At 43.7% G+C, this 14,047-nt stretch overlaps 1 protein-coding gene across 2 annotated transcripts in view; it reads left to right on the top strand.

Moving 5' to 3' along the window:
• The window catches only part of ctnnd2a (catenin (cadherin-associated protein), delta 2a), a 386,140-nt gene that overhangs the window by 192,314 nt on the left and 179,779 nt on the right, over positions 1-14,047 (top strand). For both annotated transcript variants that reach the window (XM_066663258.1, XM_066663348.1), the window contains one exon: positions 10,873-11,064. In XM_066663258.1, coding sequence (XP_066519355.1) covers positions 10,873-11,064 — 192 coding nt within the window. The remainder of the gene's footprint in view (positions 1-10,872; positions 11,065-14,047) is intronic.

A 14,047-nucleotide genomic window follows, 5' to 3' on the forward strand; every position in this document is an offset into this window, starting at 1 on the left:
ACTACTGCATGTCACTTTGATTAAAGCACAGTGTCGTGCTGTGTCTCCACACTCCCCTCCACCGGAGTGCTCACTAATCCCCTGCTCATCAGAGCCTGGCCCCAGGCCCCAGGGCCCAGATCAGGACTGGAGTGCAGGGAACCGGGCTCAGTCAAGCTGAAAGGCAAAACCAAGGGGAGAATGAGGTGAGAGAGGAACCAACGTGTGCAAAGTGCGAGACTAGCTTTGACTCTTTTCAGGCCACTAGCTCCACAGCGCCTTAATCGGACCTGAAGTCCAGTACAGGCTGACAGCTCTCTCTGCCAAAGTTTGACCCAGCCCAGTCCACAGGAGGACGTTCTGAATATAAGCCTGACATACATCTCCAGAAAATTCCTTCTCTAGGATAGATCACAGCTAGCAGATATTCAGTTTAAGTCAGTAACTACACTTATTTTTAAAACATACTTTATGATGGTAATCTTCTCCTCATTCATCTCTCTCATTTATTACAGCCTCGCTTAGCAACTCAGTGTCATCCACACATATTACTGGCACGCACACAAACATGCCACTACCTTGCTGAGAATTTTGCCACTGTTTAAACTGTTTCTGTTCAACAATGGCCTACCAATCTGCTACTGACTATGATTTAGTCCCAGAGACTAAAACACATGTTTGTAGAATGATTGGCTGTGTGAAATTGTCCACAGGTGTGAGAGTGAGTGTGAACGTGTGATTGTTTCAGTGACTGGGAGAGTGAGTGAAATTGTTCACAGGTGTGAGAGTGTGAGTGAATGGGTGATTGTTTCAGTGACTGGATGAGTGTGTGAAATTGTCCACAGGTGTGAGAGTGTGAGTGAATGGGTGATTGTTTCAGTGACTGGAAGAGTGTGTAAAATTGTTCACAGGTGTGAGAGTGAGTGTGAATGGGTGATGATTTCAGTGACTGGAAGAGTGTGTAAAATTGTTCACAGGTGTGAGAGTGTGAGTGAATGGGTGATTGTTTCAGTGACTGGATGAGTGTGTGAAATTGTCCACAGGTGTGAGAGTGTGAGTGAATGGGTGATTGTTTCAGTGACTGGAAGAGTGTGTAAAATTGTTCACAGGTGTGAGAGTGTGAGTGAATGGGTGATTGTTTCAGTGACTGGAAGAGTGTGTAAAATTGTTCACAGGTGTGAGAGTGAGTGTGAATGGGTGATGATTTCAGTGACTGGAAGAGTGTGTAAAATTGTTCACAGGTGTGAGAGTGTGAGTGAATGGGTGATTGTTTCAGTGACTGGTTGAGTGTGTGAAATTGTCCACAGGTGTGAGAGTGTGAGTGAATGGGTGATTGTTTCAGTGACTGGAAGAGTGTGTAAAATTGTTCACAGGTGTGAGAGTGTGAGTGAACGGGTGATTGTTTCAGTGACTGGAAGAGTGTGTAAAATTGTTCACAGGTGTGAGAGTGAATGTGAATGGGTGATGGTTTCAGTGACTGGAAGAGTGTGTGAAATTATCCACAGGTGTGAGAGTGTGAGTGAATGGGTGAGTGTTTCAGTGACTAGATGAGTGTTTGAAATTTGTCCACAGGTGTGAGAGAATGGGTGAGTGTTTCAGTGACTGGGTGAGTGTGTAAAATTGTCCACAGGTGTGAGAGTGTGAGTGAATAGGTGATTGTTTCAGTGTCTGGGTGAGTGTGTAAAATTGTTCACAGGTGTGAGAGTGAGTGTGAACGTGTGATGTTTCAGTGACTGGGTGAGTGGGTAAAATTGTCCACAGGTGTGAGAGTGTAAGTGAATGGGTGATTGTTTCAGTGACTGGATGAGTGTGTAAAATTGTTCACAGGTGTGAGAGTGAGTGTGAACATGTGATGGCTTCAGTGACTGGGTGAGTGGGTAAAATTGTCCACAGGTGTGAGAGTGTGAGTGAATGGGTGATGATTTCAGTGACTGGAAGAGTGTGTAAAATTGTTCACAGGTGTGAGAGTGTGAGTGAATGGGTGATTGTTTCAGTGACTGGATGAGTGTGTGAAATTGTCCACAGGTGTGAGAGTGTGAGTGAATGGGTGATTGTTTCAGTGACTGGAAGAGTGTGTAAAATTGTTCACAGGTGTGAGAGTGTGAGTGAACGGGTGATTGTTTCAGTGACTGGAAGAGTGTGTAAAATTGTTCACAGGTGTGAGAAAGAATGTGAATGGGTGATGGTTTCAGTGACTGGAAGAGTGTGTGAAATTATCCACAGGTGTGAGAGTGTGAGTGAATGGGTGAGTGTTTCAGTGACTAGATGAGTGTTTGAAATTTGTCCACAGGTGTGAGAGAATGGGTGAGTGTTTCAGTGACTGGGTGAGTGTGTAAAATTGTCCACAGGTGTGAGAGTGTGAGTGAATAGGTGATTGTTTCAGTGTCTGGGTGAGTGTGTAAAATTGTTCACAGGTGTGAGAGTGAGTGTGAACGTGTGATGTTTCAGTGACTGGGTGAGTGGGTAAAATTGTCCACAGGTGTGAGAGTGTAAGTGAATGGGTGATTGTTTCAGTGACTGGATGAGTGTGTAAAATTGTTCACAGGTGTGAGAGTGAGTGTGAACATGTGATGGCTTCAGTGACTGGGTGAGTGGGTAAAATTGTCCACAGGTGTGAGAGTGTGAGTGAATGGGTGATTGTTTCAGTGACTGGATGAGTGTGTAAAATTGTTCACATGTGTGAGAGTGTGAGTGAATGGGTGATTGTTTCAGTGACTGGGAGAGTGAGTGAAATTGTCCACAGGTGTGAGAGTGTGAGTGAATGGGTGATTGTTTCAGTGACTGGAAGAGTGTGTAAAATTGTCCACAGGTGTGAGAGTGTGAGTGAACGGGTGATTGTTTCAGTGACTGGAAGAGTGTGTAAAATTGTCCACAGGTGTGAGTGTGAGTGTGAATGGGTGATGGTTTCAGTGACTGGAAGAGTGTGTGAATTTATCCACAGGTGTGAGAGTGTGAGTGAATGGGTGAGTGTTTCAGTGACTAGACGAGTGTGTGAAATTTGTCCACAGGTGTGAGAGAATGGGTGAGTGTTTCAGTGACTGGGTGAGTGTGTAAAATTGTCCACAGGTGTGAGAGTGTGAGTGAATGGGTGATGGTTTCAGTGTCTGGGTAAGTGTGTAAAATTGTTCACAGGTGTGAGAGTGAGTGTGAACGTGTGATGTTTCAGTGACTGGATGAGTGGGTAAATTTGTCCACAGGTGTGAGAGTGTGAGTGAATGGGTGATTGTTTCAGTGACTGGATGAGTGTGTAAAATTGTTCACAGGTGTGAGAGTGTGAGTGAATGGGTGATTGTTTCAGTGACTGGGAGAGTGAGTGAAATTGTCCACAGGTGTGAAAGTGAGTGTGAATGGGTGATTGTTTCAGTGACTGGGTGAGTGTGTAAAATTGTCCACAGGTGTGAGAGTAAGTGTGAATGGATGATTGTGTCAGTGACTGGGTGAGTATGTGGTGCCCAGTCCAGGGGGTGTCCCTCCTTTTTGCGTAAATATTTTTGGGTATAGGCTCTGGACTGACAGTGACACTGATCTGTATGAAACAGGAAGATTTTCTTAGATACATCTATATGGTTTTGTCATGCACTGAGCATTCTAAAAGATGTAAGGGAACACAACAAAGATGTTACCCTGCTGCCATGCTGTTGTAGGCTAGAAGTGTTGGAAGTGTTTAGCACTTTTGGGCAAAGTGCCAAGCAGGAGCCAGCATGGGAAGGCATGGCATTATTTTATTCCTGCTGATGTAAGACAGTGTGGCCCACTGAGATTAGCATGTAAACCAAAGCCCTGAAATAGCTTTTCTCTTCACGTGGACATCAGCACAAACACACAGCAGAGGAGTATTAGAGAGGCTGGGTCTCCCTTTTGCGTGAGCCACTCGCTTGCTAAATCTGGGCTGCGAATCATTTACATTTCAACATCCTCACTGAAACTGGGCATGTATATGGAGCTGGGCTATGCCTGAGTTTGTGCTTCTCTGAGATTAAACCAATGTATGCTTTTGTAGATAATTAAGGATGTTGGAATACTGTATTGGGGACTGCCTGAGTGCAGAGAACTTCATATTTTGACTGACATTGTGCCCTACAGATTATTTAGAGAGACATTTGGGATTTGGCCTTGGCTTCGTGCTGACACTACTCACAGATCACACACATCTTCAGACAAGGAGAACTATTTTATTAAACTTTAAGCCAAATCGGTAAATAATTTAGTCAGACAGTCTTGATAAAACTTTATCCTCCAAGAATCTGTTCCACACTGAGAGTGCAAGGACAGCAAGATCAGATTATTTACCCTGTAAATGGGGAAAATTGAAACAAAAATATCATGTGGATTGTGTCTGTAGTCTCTTATACTCTAAAACAAAACACAATTACTGAAATAGCACTATTACTGAAGTTGGTATATGATTTGTGTATGAAAAACTCACTCAGAGCAGAGAAACACATTGTAGGCTAACATGATAAAAGTTTTCTATTAGATCCTATGATGAAAAATGCTAATATGGCTAACAGTGGATAATGGTCATTTTCTCCTCATTATGCAACACTGTGGGATCCTTTACCCCTCTCCCACTGGTGCGCACTCCAGGCTCTGGTCAGGCCTTGTGCCCAGTGAGGCTTAGTACCCACCACACCCCTGATCATGATGCAGCCTCCTATTTCAGCCCTCATTGCTCGCTAGCAGCTCAACACAGAGCCACGTTGTTTCACACGTGGACCACCAGCTCTACCCTAGATAATCTGATATCAGATCATATTTTTTTCAGGTTCTATTAATTGAAAACATCTATGTTGTTTCCATTCACTTACCATTGGGGGGAAGGGGTCAGAAAGAGGCTAACGATGCTGAGTAAACAGATTGTTCCCCTAAGCCAAACACTACTCAGAAGCTTTATTTGCAGCACAGCATTTTTCTTGGTATCAAAGAGTACCCATCTAAGCTTTTAAGAATTAGCAGCACTTCAGACCACAATAGACTAAGGCAATTTGAATAAACAATCAAAAGCACTTTGTCTGCAAGATGGAAGCTGTAATGCCAACTGTAAGAAAAATCATTTTCTAGTTGCTAGTTGATAGAGGGATATGAGATCATACCCGTGGATGCTCCTATGAATATGTAGCAGTCATGCAGCCTGCATTCCCACGCTTCTAAGTGGCTTGTGAGTTTCTCTTTCAGAGCCTGGTGTTTCATCATGACATGAGTGGTAGCATGAAGCTGTGTTGGCGTTGTGCTTGCCTCCTGCAGCCTCTGAGGGAATCTGCCTCCAGGGAAGGTTGTGTAAGCATACACAGGTAACCACGGGGGGGGGGGCAGATGCCCGTCAGCCCAAATCTTCCACATGGACAAAGTACTTGGCTTCCGGATAGGCCGTAAAAAGGGCTCAGAGGGTGAGTTTCACTCTGTGAGATCCTTGCGAAGGACTTTCTTAATCACAGCTCTTTGTTGTTGCATTTCTATATCTTCACTGGTGCCACTGAACAGCTTGGAATCCTGGGTCAGGTGCTTGAATGTTGTCCTGCCTTGTGCTCTGTGATTCTGATCTGGATGAAACAGCTACAGAAGATGAATGAATGAATGAATAGCCATATACAGGGGTTGGACATTGAAACTGAAACACCTGTCATTTTAGTGTGGGAGGTTTCATGGCTAAATTGGACCAGCCTGGTGGTCAATCTTCATTAATTGCACATTGCACCAGTAAGAGCAGTGTGTGAAGGTTCAATTAGCAGAGGATAAGAGCACAGTTTTGCTCAAAATATTGCAATGCACACAACATTATGGGTGACATACCAGAGTTCAAAAGAGGACACATTGTTGGTGCACGTCTTGCTGGCGCATCTGTGACCAAGACGGCAAGTCTTTGTGATGTATCAAGAGCCACGGTGTCCAGGGTAATGTCAGCATACCACCAAGAAGGACGAAACACATCCAACAGGATTAACTGTGGACGCAAGAGGAAGCTGTCTGTGAGGGATGTTCGGGTGCTGACCCGGATTGTATCCAAAAAACATAAAACCACGGCTGCCCAAATCACGGCAGAATTTCCACCAGAACTGTCCGTCGGGGAGCTCCACAGGGTCAATATACACGGCCGGGCTGCTATAGCCAAACCTTTGGTCAGTCATGCCAATGCCAAACGTCAGTTTCAATGGTGCAAGGAGCGCAAATCTTGGGCTGTTCACAATGTGAAACATGTATTGTTCTCTGATGAGTCCACCTTTACTGTTTTCCCCACATCCGAGAGAGTTACGGTGTGGAGAAACCCCAAAGAAGCCTACCGCCCAGACTGTTGCATGCCCAGAGTGAACCATGGGGGTGGATCAGTGATGGTTTGGGCTGCCATTTAATGGCATTCCCTTGGCCCAATACTTGTGTTAGATGGGCGCGTCACTGCCAAGGTCTACCAAACTATTCTGGAGGACCATGTGCATCCAATGGTTCAAACATTGTATCCTGAAGGCGTTGCTGTGTATCAGGACGACAATGCACCAATACACACAGCAAGACTGGTGAAAGATTGGTTTGATGAACATGAAAGTGAAGTTGAACATCTCCCATGGCCTGCACAGTCACCAGATCTAAACATTATTGAGCCACTTTGGGGTGTTTTGGAGGAGTGAGTCAGGAAACGTTTTCCTCCACCAGCATCACGTAGTGACCTGGCCACTATCCTGCAAGAAGAATGGCTTAAAATCCCTCTGACCACTGTGCAGGACTTGTATGTCATTCCCAAGATGAATTGACGCTGTATTGGCCGCAAAAGGAGGCCTTACACCATATTAATAAATGATTGTGTTCTAAAACCAGGTGTTTTAGTTTCATTGTCCAACCCCTGAATATAAAACATAATAATCATAGTATATTCCTCCAGTGCTATGGGTTTCAATCCAGGATGAGCAAACGAGCTGTGGTTCCCAGAAATCTATATAGCACTGGCCATTCATTAATTTATTGTCTGTAACCGCTGGTCAGATCATAGATAATATGATACATGTGTGGAAATAAGTTCCAGCCCATCCTACTGAACTTGTGAACAGCAGAGAAAGGTAGCCAACAGACCTCATGTCACTCTGAACACAGCCTTTGAACACAGAAAACACACTTTCCTGTTTTTAATTCTCTTTATATGTTTATATAAAATGCTGCAAATGATCTCGTACAGCTTCACTGTGCACAATGTTTTATTTGAGGCTCTGAGCTCTGAGCACACCCACAGATGCCACTGAAAAATGTACTCTCCTTTGGTTCCAGGTGAAAAATTTTTGCTGGTTTTACAAACCATTTTATGTTTGTGGAAACGTGCCGAATGGTTGCAAATTAGGTTCACGAATGTGGAGAAGGGCTATTAAGTGTATCATTAGTATATAATATATCACAATAAAAAATATCAACATGATTTCTTCAGAAAGTCAATGGCTGAGGCTGATGCATGTGTAACCTAGCGGGCCTCAACAGTTTCACAACACAGTGACAATATAAAACAGGGTCATCTATATCTGCCCCATTTTCCATGTTAAGGTGTGTGTGTGTGTGTGTGTGTGTGTGTGGATATTGAAATGCATACAACTTGCAGCAGGAAGCCCAAGCAGTGTTTGGCTGGCTGCTCTGGAAAAGGCTCCATCAGCATAATGCAACTGCACATTTCAGACAATGAGAAGCCGAAGTTAGAGTGGGCTCCCCCTGTAATCACCTTATCAGTGTCAGCCAGGCGACTCCATACACTCCCTAACTCCATCCAGTCCTCCAGTCTTCCAGTCCTCTAGGGCTGAGGCAGAGATCCACTGGGATACATGAAAAAAAAAAGATAGTCACCCCAAAAAATGAAAAAAAAAAAAAACAACCCAAACCCCACTACCTCTCATCCACTGCTCTCCTCACTGAAAGGTTCCACTTGCCGCTTTGAACAGTGGAAAAGAGCCTCACTGAGCGTGCCAGTCAGCCCCTCAAAAAGCTCTCAAAAGGATGTTGGGAAGCCCTCCTGAGCTGTTGACATCAATGCTTAACATGGACAAAAGAGATGGGACAGAGAGGCAGTGGCAAAGACGCTGAATAGAAACGAGGCAGAACGAAAGAACCAAACCAGTCCACAGTCAGTCGGATCAGCACACGCTGACACTACCATTCAAAAGTCTGTGACCACTCCTCATATCAGCCATTGTCATTTTATTTTCTACTTCCAAAATGCAGTTATTATTTATGTTTTAAACTATGCACCAGGATGCATTTGCATTATAATGCTGCATTTTAATAGAGCATAAAAATATTCCATTTTTTTTCTTTTGTGCAGAAACAATGTTATTTTATGACCTACACTGCACCCTATGAAGAGTGTAGGGAAACATTTGGGATTTGGCCTCAGCCCAGTCACTGATTACTCACACTTTCAGACAAGGGGAACTACTTTATTAAACTTTAAGCCAAATCAGAGAAGTAATTTGGGCAGACATTCGTGATAAAGCATTATCCTCCGTGACTCCCAAGGACACGACTCCAAAGGACACTCTCAAAGACAGTGAGTGTAAATTGCTAACAGCTTTCCCTTAGATCATTTGATGAAAATGCTAATATGGCTAACAGCTGATCATTTTTTTTTCTCTTCGTTATGCAACACTGTGCCACTCTTTAACCCCTGACCCACCATTTGGAGATACAAGATTTTGTCACTATCAAGTAAGCATAGAATAGTATTGAACGTTGCGGCGGTGCCAAGGTTATTGAGTGTAATTTTAGAACTACGAAGTGCTTCTGTGTGGTCAGTGAAGCTGAGAGAATGGGACAGTGTAGAAACAAGGAGGTAATTTTAAAGAATATTGTTTTGTTTTTGAATTTGAATTTAGCTTAGGCCAAATACATCCGGAGTGGTGGAAAACTGTGATACACATGCGTCTTTGTAGTGTGTGTGTGTGTGTGTGTGTGTGTGTGAGTGTGTGTGTGTGTGTGTGTGTGTGTGACAGTGTGTGTGTTGAATATTAATGCCATTTCCTCTAGCCCCTCTCAGTGTGTGGGGCTCAGACTCCTCCTCAATCTCATCTGCTCACTGCTCTCCAGAGAACCCTTTCATGCTCATAAAATTGAGAGGGAACGGAGATATTACTGTGGAGCATTTCCACACATTTCTGAGGGCTGTGACAAGCAGCATCAACTGCAAAACTCACAGAATTCAGCAGATGGTGTTTAAGAATCAATAGGACATAAATCAACAAGGCCATAGAAGAGATAAGATCAGTTATCTTTGATGTCTGCCATTGAGCTTATCTCATCTTTTGGCCTTAAAGGCAACATAGACGATTCTAGAGAGCTACTGTTCTTACAGCAACGCTTTGTGCTCATTCAGGATCTCTGCATCTTTTAAGGTGGAATGGTATGATTGAGTTAGAAGCAAACTGTAGCTTGTTGAACTTAAACTTAAACAGAAACTCATTTGCAACTCAAGTGGTTTAGTTTTGTAACGCCTCTTGTTTGCATTTACTTTCATGCAGTTGGCGCTCCCCTAAATGTTCAGTCAGTTCCACCTTAAGTAATGTAAATTGATACATCTTTTAAGGTGGAACCATGTGTTTGAATAAGTAGTTTAACATGTCTGTAAGTTTTTAGTCACTGTTGAAATTACCACAGAACTCATCTGTGTCACACCCTCGTCCTGTCTGGTCTGTTTTCCCCGCCATGTGCTCTCTCAGCACATGGCTCTGTTTGGTTTTGTCCTTGTCTCCGCCCTTGTCCCGCCCTTGTTCCGCCTCCTTGTCCGTCATCCTCGTTATCTGTTTCAGGTGTGTCTCGTCTGTTCGTGTATTTAAGTTCCCTGGTGTCACTTGTATGACTAGTATCAGTCATTCGTTTTGTGTCCTACTCCAAGTAATGTTGTTTTGTTCGAATTCCTAGTTATGTTCTTTCCTCGCTTCGTGTTTGCCCTCGAGTCAGTTTGTGTTTGTGTTTGTTTTGTTATTTCCTTGTAAATAAAAGTCTGTGTTGTAGCGTGTGCATCCGCCTCCGTCAGTCCGACTTGACAATCTTGACAATCTGTAACTCGACCCATTCAGTTTTGTGGCACTTTCAGTCTGTGTTTACTTTTACGCAGTTAGCCGTCTCCCAAATATGGAGTCAGTGTAAACGTGTCAGCAAAAATACGTCCATGTTACCCACTTATGGAGCAGGAATAGAGCAGCATCCTCATCTCTTTTCATGAAATAGGTCTCTACACCACCCAAAAACCTCCAGATGCCGTTTCTCAGCCGGACCTGAAAGGGAGAGCGCTCCTGAGCCAGTTTGGATTGACACACTTCGTTTGTTTCTTAGTTTGAGCCATTTACTGGACATTTTCCCAGCATACAACGAGACCTGAGAGCTGGCAAATGGCAAGGAAACATTCTATGAATTTTATACAAACTGTAGTGGATTCAATTAAATGTGAATATAGCCTTTATATCCTTTTAAAACATGGTTTTGGGAAGGTTTTTTTTCTTCTTCTTCTTCTTCTTTTCAGTCCAGTGTATAAAGTATTTAGAGTGGTGTGCAAATGTTTTGGCACCCCTGCTCACATTACATAGCTGACGTGCTTCTCTACAGTGTACCCAGCATGTTTTAATGCAAAACCCCTGTCCAAAGAAACCCTTTAATAAGAGAATTCAATTACTGTACACAAGCCTATAGTCAATACACTCAATGTTTAACATAAGCTGGAGGGGAATAAAGCTTCCCAGCTTTGGTCATTGACTATATTTTCCAGAAGATGTGATCCTAAATCACTTGGAAGGCTCATAAAAATGTACCCTGGCCACTTGCTAATATCAAAATAGCAAAATCTGGGCCACCGCAGCCCACTTCAACTCCGCTGTTACTGTGGCAATGTCAGTCTGGTCTAGTTACTGCTACTGACGCATTCTTCTCCCTTGCCAGGATCCCGGGGCTCATACAGCAGCCAGCACAGCCACCTAGGCCCCGAGCTGAGGCCCCTACAGTCCCCTGAGCACCACATCGACCCCATCTATGAGGACAGGGTCTACCAGAAAGCGGCCATGAGGAGCCTGAGTCAGAGTCAGGGGGACACTCTTCCCCCAGGGCACACTGGGACATACCGCACTAACACAGGTAAGACACTGATAACAGTTATTTCTCTTTTGCGCACTGTGAACATGTATTTGTCACTTTCTGGGGATGAAAAGCATGACCTTTTTACATTTTTTGGTCGAGTCACATATCTAATGGGCTCTGATCATGGTCCAACACCTTTGCTCAAAGGCTCAATGCCAAATGTCAGCTAGAAGGTTATAAAAGCCCTCCAAACATGGCGGAGGAACCTCTGAGTGAATTTTATGGTCCAGAACTAAAGGAACTGTTACTGTTGCACAGAGGGGAACCACTTCCTATTAATAGCTTTGTTTTCAGAGGATATTGATGTATACACAGACATTTGGACATAGCTGTAGCTTGTAGCCAGCAGTGTCCAGGTGTTTTGCCATGTGCATTGAATATACATCTGACTCATGTCTGAGTCACTAACATAAGATCCCATCTTGTAGCTTAGCAACATACAGAAACAGTAATACAGAAGTTAAGGGTAATACCCCGTAAAGTAGGAAATACAAACACCTGTGAGTGTGTGTGCGCCTAGGTTGTGTGAATGTGTTTTAATCCCCACCAGACCAACCTTTAGGATTTCTGCAACAGCATCAAATCCTCAGGAAGCCAATCTGCCATGACGCTAGCCCACAGCTGAGTGGTGACCTCATTAGAGCTCTGCAGGATTAATACGTGTGTGTGTGTGTGTGTGTGTGTGTGTATTTGCATGCACATGCTGTCTGAGAAGCATTCATCTCATTGTATCACTTGACGGTAACCGCCTCGGTACTTTCATATTAGCACGTCGTTTGGCTTATCTTGATTCCAGGTCAGGTAAAGCGTGCTAATCCGATTAGATGCTAATTATTTATGTTTTATTTTGGTTCTCCTCATTCAGCCATGCTTTCTGTTCTTTCCTCAGAGGTATTAGTTATGAAGACTTTGTGTGAGCTAGCTTTTCTGTGAGATTGGGGAATTTTAAATTGATCATTATCTTATGTATTTCCCAGTGTCCTCTTGGGAGCTCTGAACTGAGCTATATGCTAACATTAGCATTTGTTACTCAGTCTTTCAGCCAGTTCTTTATTGTGTAACTGAACTGGGGCAGTTCAATATTGTAGAACACACTTTGTTTTCTCTTCTCACTGGTCATTGTAATCCCCACTGAACTCGTCAGTCTCCGCCCACAAATGCAGTCTCATAGCAACAGATTCTGCAATGGTTTGCAAACAATCCGTGCCAATTTTACATTTCATTTGTGTATTTTCATTTGTCAATTTTTATATCTGGGTTTGTCAGAAAGAGCATTGACAATCTTTGGATGCTCATATAAAAGGAGACGTATTCTACCCCTGACTGTACGAGACACGCCAAACACACCGACCTGTGCTAATCGAGCAATAATGGAAATTAACAAACTGGATCAAGGTTAGAACGGAAGCAATGGCGCAGCAGAAATAGAGTGTGGCTTCAGCTCCCGCGGGTGCACCCCGGTCTACGTCGGTGAGTGAAGAACACATCACGCTGGCACATCTCATTCTCCTGATGTATCTGCAGGTGTCGAGAGGTTGAGGCGCACAGGGGCGACGTGATGGAATCTCGCAGCTCTCCCGGAGACGAAATGTCAACCTCTCCCTCACCTCACTCAATTGTGCAGATAAAAATCCATATAGCCCATTTTAATAGGGGTTTGCGGGAGTAATTTTCCTTCTCCTGATATGACCGAGTGTCTTTCGATGACCTTTGTGAAGTGGAGCTTATGATGTGCCACCGAGATTCGATTCTTTTTTTTTTTTCTAAACTGTTGCCTTTGCTTAATGACTCGGCGGCGTGTGGGGAAGATTGTGGAGCATGGCTTCCGCCATGTTGTTTCCTCTTCTCCTGGTCAATACATCTGGGAGACAGTCTTCTCATTCTTCTCCTTCCTTCTCAGATTGGCGTTCCCCAACTTCTTTCAGATCATGTGACCACCCGGCTGATTGAATCAAAGCAGCCTGTAAAAACAGAGCGCACAGTTTCTGTGTTTATCTTTCACGAATAAAGGTTTGACGAATAAAACGAGCAGAAAGCTTTGAGGGGATAAATAAATGGTCAGTGGTGCATGACTCATTGTTGCGTTAAACAAAAGAAAGGCTGCGTAAAAAGCCTGGGAATACAAGAGGTTGGGATTGCTGTCTTGCGCAATGCTGCACAATCGCGTATATTATGAATGGAAATTTATAATGCATGCATTTCCTGCTAGTGTTAGGTAAATGGATTGGAGCGCGGCCGACACTGAGATTATTTGTCATAAGCGCTGTTGAATTTTCCATCTGGGTCTGCTGCTCATTAGGCCTCTATTATTCCCATTATGGCACTTCGTTTCGGGTCTGATTAAAGCTATAAGTCACGCGTGGAATTTCTGGGGCTCCATTAGGTCTCCAGCCAAGGCTGGCTTAAATCAGTGGAGCTTGCACTTCAGTGAGTAGCAGCTCACCAGAGCCGTCCCAAGGCATCGAAAGGCCGTTCTGGGCTTGTAGCATGATGTAAGCGAGCGCTGGCTGAGGCGAAGCAGGCGATTGATCCGGATAGCCTTAGTGTGCGCAGAGAAACAAGAGCTTAAACTGGGCATAAACTTTTGTTATTTTATTTATTTATTACATTTTTTTAAACAGATTTTTGCTTTGCGCTGCTGCTATATAGAAAATAAAATATGCAAATGAGCTTGGCCAATCACAGCTGCTACTGTGGAAGTGGGATGAATCAGAGTGATTTACATGACTCAAAAATATGTTTTGTGTCAGGTTAAAAATAAAGAAGGCCCATATTCAACCACCTCACACCAACATCACACAGCTGGTTTACACAGAACTGTTGTGTGTTTACAGTGTATTGCATAAGGAATGAAGTCTCTGTATGGAGCAATGTAATTGCAGTGTGTTCTGGTGTTTTGGCGCTGTGTGTAGGCACAGACAAGCCTCTTTCATTGCCTTCCCAAATGACCTAAAACCAACAGTAAAAAGACGGCTTTGTT

This window comes from Hoplias malabaricus, chromosome 1 (genome assembly GCF_029633855.1).
Source record: "Hoplias malabaricus isolate fHopMal1 chromosome 1, fHopMal1.hap1, whole genome shotgun sequence".
NCBI lineage: Eukaryota > Metazoa > Chordata > Actinopteri > Characiformes > Erythrinidae > Hoplias > Hoplias malabaricus.